Source organism: Sprattus sprattus, assembly GCF_963457725.1.
Source record: "Sprattus sprattus genome assembly, chromosome: 2".
NCBI lineage: Eukaryota > Metazoa > Chordata > Actinopteri > Clupeiformes > Clupeidae > Sprattus > Sprattus sprattus.
Genome location: NC_137921.1, coordinates 10,236,582 through 10,243,902, shown reverse-complemented (window position 1 = coordinate 10,243,902; position 7,321 = coordinate 10,236,582). Strand labels below are relative to the sequence as shown.

The 7,321-nt window shown below is 44.3% G+C and overlaps 1 protein-coding gene across 1 annotated transcript in view; it reads left to right on the top strand.

Moving 5' to 3' along the window:
* The window catches only part of LOC308360665 (fasciculation and elongation protein zeta-2-like), a gene marked incomplete at its 5' end in the record, with an annotated part of 16,419 nt that extends 9,345 nt beyond the window's left edge, over positions 1-7,074 (top strand). The window contains 4 exons of the mRNA XM_080832705.1: positions 18-283; positions 3,135-3,210; positions 3,328-3,393; positions 3,846-7,074. Coding sequence (XP_080688831.1) covers positions 18-283; positions 3,135-3,210; positions 3,328-3,393; positions 3,846-3,862 — 425 coding nt within the window. The 3' untranslated portion in view covers positions 3,863-7,074. The remainder of the gene's footprint in view (positions 1-17; positions 284-3,134; positions 3,211-3,327; positions 3,394-3,845) is intronic.
* Between the last annotated feature and the right edge of the window lie 247 nt (positions 7,075-7,321).

Sequence of the window (7,321 nt, the reverse complement as noted above, 5' to 3'; positions counted from 1 at the left end):
GTCTCGTCTGTGCTCAGGCCTGCGCGGGCTCTCTGGGTCGGAGCTGAGCGGTCGTCTGCAGCAGGTGGAGGCGCTGATCCGGGGCCTGTCGGAGGAGCTGGTGCAGCAGCTGGCGCTGCGCGACGAGCTGGACTTCGAGAAGGAGGTGAAGAACCGCTTCATCTCGCTGCTCATCACCGTGCAGAACCGGCAGAAGGAGCACCGGCAGCTGCTCAAGAGGCGCGGCAAGATCCGCAGCCCCAGCCTGCAGACCAGGGGCGAGAGGACACACGTGCCTGGAACTGTGAGGGAACACACGCACGCATCCATGCACATTACCTCCACATACAGACACGTGCATACATTCACACACACACACACACACACACAGATGCATCCATAACCTGCAACTACATTCACACACAAAGATGCATCCATCCATCTATGCATGCATGCACATACCTCCACATACAGACACGTGCATACATTCACACATACAGACACACACACTGATGCATCCATTCATCCATGCACGCATGCATGCATGCACATTCCTCCACATACATTCACACACACAGATGCAACCATCCATCTATGCATGCATGCAGATAACCTCCACATACAGACACGTGCATACATTCACACACACACACACACACACACACACACACACACACAGAACGGGGCTGAGTTACCCACACACTAAACCGCAGAGAGGCAATGGACACGTAGATGCACAGTCATAAGGATGTCCATATACACATGTACAATGACCGAGACATGGAGAAATGGGCCGTGCGGCATTAGGTGTTTGTGTAAAGCTGTGCTGTGTCTCTGCTGCGGTAGCAGCTGTTAACTGTGGTGTTGAGCCTGTTAAGCTCAGAGGATCCAGAGGATCACTGCTGCAGCCTGCTGCTCTACCCACCCACCTAATCAAACACGCAGGGGGAACCCTGGCTCCACTACCCTACTGCCTTTCTCTCTCCTTCTCTCTCTCTTTCTCTCTCTCTCTCTCTCTCTCTCTCTCTCTCTCTCTCTCTCTCTCTCTCAAGATGCCGCTCAGGTTCTCAGCTGAAGAGAATTTATTATCCCTCGTTCTCGTTTCTCTTTCCGTCTCTTTGTGTACTTCACTCTCTCTCTCTTTCTCCCTCTCTCTGTTTCTACTTCACACCCTGTCTCTCTTTCTCCATCTCTGCTTCTATCCTTCTTTGTGTTTTCTTTCTTTTATTCTTCCTTCTCCTCTCTTTCTTTCTCTCTCTCTCTCTCTCTCTCTCTCCTCCACTTCATTTCCTCATTCTCAGCGTTTCTCTATGGAGGGACTCTCCTCCGTCATTCAGAGCGGCCTGCGCCACACATTCAGAGGCACAGGAGGGGACAAACAGGTGCCCTCTTCTCTACCTCCCCGCTCCCTCACTCCCTCCCTCGCTTTTCCATCTCTCCACTCCTCCTCTCCCTCGCTCCATCCCTCTCCTCACGCGCTTGCTCGCCTCCCTGCATGGCTTGTTAATGTGAAGGGTGAGACTAAGGAGAGCTCGCTCAAAATCATCTCATTTTCAGCGCACTGCGAGGTGTAGTCCATCCAGCCCGGCCACACGTGTCCCGTTTGGAGGATGTGCGGCGCTGAGGACTGGAGCGAAACCTGAACTCAAATTCATCCTTTTGTGGCTTCAGTTAGATAAAACTCTAACTGAAAAAGACATTATCTCACTCATGTCACCATGCTGCTAGAAGGGCTTGACCTGGATGTTTTAAGCAGGCTAACCCCCTCATGTGTCGCCATGCTAGAGGGGCTTGACGTCGATGTTTTGAGCAGGCTAACCCCCTCATGTGTCGCCATGCTAGAGGGGCTTGACGTCGATGTTTTGAGCAGGCTAACCCCCTCATGTGTCGCCATGCTAGAGGGGCTTGACGTCGATGTTTTGAGCAGGCTAACCTCCTCATGTGTCGCCATGCTAGAGGGGCTTGACGTCGATGTTTTAAGCAGGCTAACCCCCTCATGTGTCGCCATGCTAGAGGGGCTTGACGTCGATGTTTTGAGCAGGCTATCCACGTGTTTGTGTATTTGAGCAATTATGAATGGCTGTTATCCAGTCAGTGTCTCATCCTTCTTGCCACTCATCTGCCACCTTCTTGCCACTCATCATTTGATTTTTCTCAGCTCTCTCCCCACAATCGCCTAACCACCAATCACTGTAGCCTACACAGTCACATGAACGTCACACTGACCTATCACAAAACACCTGTACTTCTCTTCAACCACTGACCACGCACATCTTCTCGCTGTGCGCCAACTGTACCAGCTGTTCTTTCAGGAGCTGCTATTACACAATTCTCGGCATTTCCAGATATAAATAGACTGCCTCTCGGCTCTCATTGCCTTCAAAATAAAAACAACCACCGCTTCATTTGAATAAAATCAACATTTATTAGTGGAGACGGAGCCAGTGAACCACAGAGGGAATTCTGGGGAAGAGCTTGTGCTGGAAAACTAAAGTCACTGTTTGTGAGGTTGCTGTCAAACCTTCAGTTCATTTTTTGCCTGTGGTGATTCAATTATGATGAAGTAGGCAGCATCATTTTCTCTTTGTTTGTTGGTTGGTTTGTTTAGTTGTTTTTTACTCATTCATGCTGTCATTTGGCTTTTCACCAATCTTACCATGTCATTCATTCATTCATTCATTCATCCATTCATCCATCCATTCTCTCTGATTGTGAATTCCGTTAACATTAGTCACTGGAACTATTCTAATAAAGTTAGTCTCAGTCTCACACAGCTGCACATTTAGCTTACTATGAGGCTCTATACACAAGTCTGTTTTTATGCTAACTTGTTTTTTCTCTTGTTTAATATTTTTTTTGGCGTGTCCCCTTAACCCCTTCTTCCCCTATGACCCTTGCATGGATCACAGCATCAGTGACCTCAGTAAATCTATACAGTCTGTTACAGGTTGTTATGTATGTTATGTTATTTTATGTTATGCTATGGTAGGTTGTTGTGCAGTGTCTTTTTCCTAAGAATTTCAATGCCCAGTCTGACTCTGTTTTTCTGTGTATATGACAAATAAATACTTGAATATCTTGAAAATAGGTTCTGATATCTCTCTCTCTCTCTCTCTCTCTCTCTCTCTCTCTCTCTCTCTCTCTCTCTCTCTCAGTATCTCACCACAGTAATTCCCTATGAACAAAATAACGGACCTCCATCAGTGGAAGACCTTCAGTACCTCACCAAAAGTGAGTGATGACCTTTTAATCTATTTCTTATCGCCAAAGCACACAGATACCCACAAAGACACGTGGAGTTTTGAAGGAGTGAGCTCAATGTAAGTTGTTTGTATGATCGGTCCACAGTACTGCACGCCATGAAGGACGACAGCGATAAAGTCCCCAGCCTTCTGACGGAGTACATCCTCAAAGGTATGCTTCTCTCCAACGACCCTCCCGTGGTAACCCTAGGTTACGTTATTACTCAAGAAGGTTCGAAGCATCAGGGTATGAATGGGCATGCTGTGTTGGGATCTGCTGAGAATGAAACAGCCCTTTGGCCAATACCAGACATGATCACTGGCTGTGCTGTAATGGCCAGTGAGCTGGTGAAGGCCCCTACTCTGCTTTATTCTCTTGTGCTAACTTTGTTCCATGTCATGAAGGGCTTGTCTCTTGTTTGTTGAGAGATTTATTATGTTCAGCAGCTACATCAGTGGTTATAAACCCAGTAAAAATGTATCCATACTTGTGTGGTCAGTTTGAGGTCTACCTCCAGCTATTGCCGACGATAGATCCTGAGAATGTGATATGACCAAGATTTTCTTTGTGCAGTTGGTGAAGTGCATGTGACTGATGTTGACCTTTTCCCGTTTCCTTTACAGTTTTATGTCCCTCGTAGTCCTCCAAGAGTGACGGAACCCTCCAAATGGTCCGCGGTGATGCAGTGCCCCACACGTCCTGTGTCTAGGGGCCATATTTCAGGCCTTGTGGTTTCAAATTCCTAGTTGTTTGACCTCATTTAAGACATTTTTTTAATCCCATAACATCTTCCATGCGTCACCCTTAGAATGTTTTGATATCATGTTAAATGTGTGGGGTTTTTTTTTTGGTTAGTTTTTTTTAATGCATGTGAGGTTTGTAATATTTTAGTGTGTGTATTGCCAGTCAACAGTATTATTCTCGGAGTCATGTGACCTGGACCTGGCATGGCTGAAGGCCCACTACATGACTACCATCTCCTCAGCCTCAGTCAATATCCCAGTCCTCCTCAAAACATCTTTATAGAAATGAAAATGGAATATATAAATACTACTCCTCACCCTGCCAACGGACGGGTGAGAGATAAACACACTTCCTTGCCCTGCAGATAAGATACTTCCTCTGGGCGGGCTGCGTCATCTTTGTCCGTTCGGTGACTACATGGTTTGTGTAGAGCTCCGTGTGCTCTGAGAGAGAGGTACTTCACTTAGAGAAGATGTGAAGACATCTTGCTAGTGGTTTGGACAAGCAGATCTCATAACCAGATCAGCATTGACGTCATTTGTTCTTATCGAGGGCGGATGTGCAGGACGTTATGAAAGAGTAGCTTTAAAGGGTAAGGGCTCCTGGCCTGAACAGCACTGTGAAATGATGTTTTATGGCATCTGTCGTGTAGCACATTGATAACCTGAAAGCCTGAAGGCATTATACCAGGACTTTGTGGGATGGCCAAAGTTTCACTTTGCCAGAAAAAAAAAGGGAATCAGTGCTTACCTGCAAAGACATCTTCCACTATGAAGCACAAAATCTGCAATAATTTGTGATCTATCTTCCTCCTTTTATATTAAGCCTGCTTATATCATTTTTAACTCTACTTCTTAACTGATGTTAAAACCACGGGACATTAATCAGTGTGGATATTAGATGTTACACCCTGTAGTATTTTGATATTTTTGTAACATTAGCTAAATGATTATTTGTAATGCAGTTGAAAGAACCTTTTAAAGCTGTTCAAGTTGGCCACATGACTAAAATCACTGGCAAAGTGAGATAGTTCCAGTGTAACTGCAGTAGGCTAGTCTAGTCACCCCTAAATGTATTGACTGTAAATGCTCATGTTTTATTTGGTGGGAGGTTTGAATGGATTGAAACTCTGAAAGTGGCTCGGTCTTGGCAGATGATGGTACCGCTAGGAGAGGTATGAGGATTCTTTTAGTTTCACGTTGTGGGTGCTACAAGATCAACACAGAAAATGGGGCGTTAATAGCTCAGAGACACAAGAAAGAAAGAAAGAAAGAAATGAAACCATACATATGTGAAATCGTCAACCATTTTCTTTCAGCCAGGTGTGCTTAGGTACCTGTAATGCACACAAACAAAGCTCAGGTGCCAGCAGCAGTGGCTCGATGGCGCCCCCTGCCCTAAGGCTGGAGTGGTGCGTGGTGCCAACAGATCAAATCTCTCAGTCAGGATGATCCAGCCAACCTAAGTTCTCCCTGTCCCTCTTGGGACCGTGATTGGTGCCAATGCGATGATTGACGCTTGTCATTATAACACTCCCCTAAGATTTACTCTCCTAACGTGTTCCTTGATTCGTTGAAGCCAGTAATGTTGAAGCCAGTCATGTTAAAGCCAGTCATGTTGAAGCCACATATTAGTTTGCTGCTGGAGATGATCCAGTAAATACCAGGGGCTGTGTGTGTGTGTTTGTGTGTGTGTGTGTTTGTGTGTGTGTGTGTGTGTGTGTGTGTGTGTGTGTGTGTGTGTGTGTGTGTGTGTGTGGTCCCTATGCTGCAGAGCATCTCATGTTAAGGATGTCTTAAGGTTTACAGGCGTCTAACATCTTTAATGCCCAGTCCCCTCCATGCTGGACATGTAAACATTGAGTAGAAGTTGAGTATGCTTTGAATAAATGTAGAGTAGCATGCACATCCTCGCATAGTCTTTTTCAGCTTATGTAGTTGGTGAAGTCCTTTAGGCTGTAGTAAATTTGGCCTAGTGAGGCATTTGGGGACTTTTTAGTGGTCCCCGTTATGACCCGTGCTTGCGTCTTTTAGTTAGGAGTAGCCCTCTACCTGTCCATGCTTTCTGTTCTAAATGTACTTCTTATAGTAATGTCAAACCACAGGCCAGTTCAGCATTTGAACTAACTTTTTTTTTTTTTTTTGTAAAACAAACTTGATGCACTTTCTCTGTAAATTGCTCTAAGGACAGTGTGACCCCAGAATGAAACATTGGTCAGTAGTCAGGAAAATAAAAACATGTGACATGGTGATGGGAAAGCTGAGTCCCTGAGACCTGCAGACACATCTGGGTACCCAGTAGAGGATTCTTACACGCGTGGGGCTCAGGTGGACTACAGGGGGCTGGGTTGCCCCAAACATCTACTAAAAGCGGTCGTGTAACAAAACAGGGTTTTTAAAAATCAGTGGCACACATCTCTGATTTTTGACATTTTTGGATTTGTAAAATGGATATTTTAAAGTTAAAGAAAAAATATATTCTGAGTTTTTCAATCTATGATGTGAAATCATTACGGTACCTTTTTGAATGGAATACATTGAGATTCATTTTGGTGAGAAGATCCATCATGCTTTGCTCTGCGGCAAACACAGCCAGTAAGGCGAGACGTCAGATTGAACCAGGGATGGAGCAGATGGATCAACGGATGCAGAATGTGTTTTTGATTTTTTTTTTTTTGTTCTCTACATTTCTTTCATTGGATTTTAAAACAAATGTTAAAAATACCAGCTTAAAATAATAAATTGAAAGTCATGTCAGGACATTTAAAGTCTAAATGACGTAGCCAATCTATTTTTATCCTGAAGTAGGCTATGCTGTATTTATACGAGCAAATGGAATTTAGAGCTGAAATGATAAGCAGCCTCTGGACTTTGCCAAGCATCAGAATTTAAGATTTATATTTCTACTCCCTCTCCTGTGTTTCTATGGCTGCCTATGTACAGAAATAACAGTGTTTTGTAAATAGAAACATTTTTGTTTTTAACGTACTATTTCTTCCGCTTCTCTTTTCCTATCTCTTTCTCATGTGTCGCGTTTGTTTCCCATTACAATGTAATGTGGTACAATTAATTTATTTTTGTAAATGTCATGTCAACATATCATCTTTAGTGGTGCAAATGTTTTGTGCCAGTTTGCACTGGACTTCGTGAACTAAATAAATACTTTTGACTGTATTAAACGGCTTCATTTTGGATCAGGATTGAATCATTTTGGATCAGTTGGATCAGTTGTTCACAAGATACTTTGCAGTGGGTGTTCAGTTCACTCCATCATTGTCAAATGAAAAAGACACATCCAAATGTTTTTTCTTTCCTTGGATTATACAATTATAGGTCCTCCAGGTAGTCAATTTTAT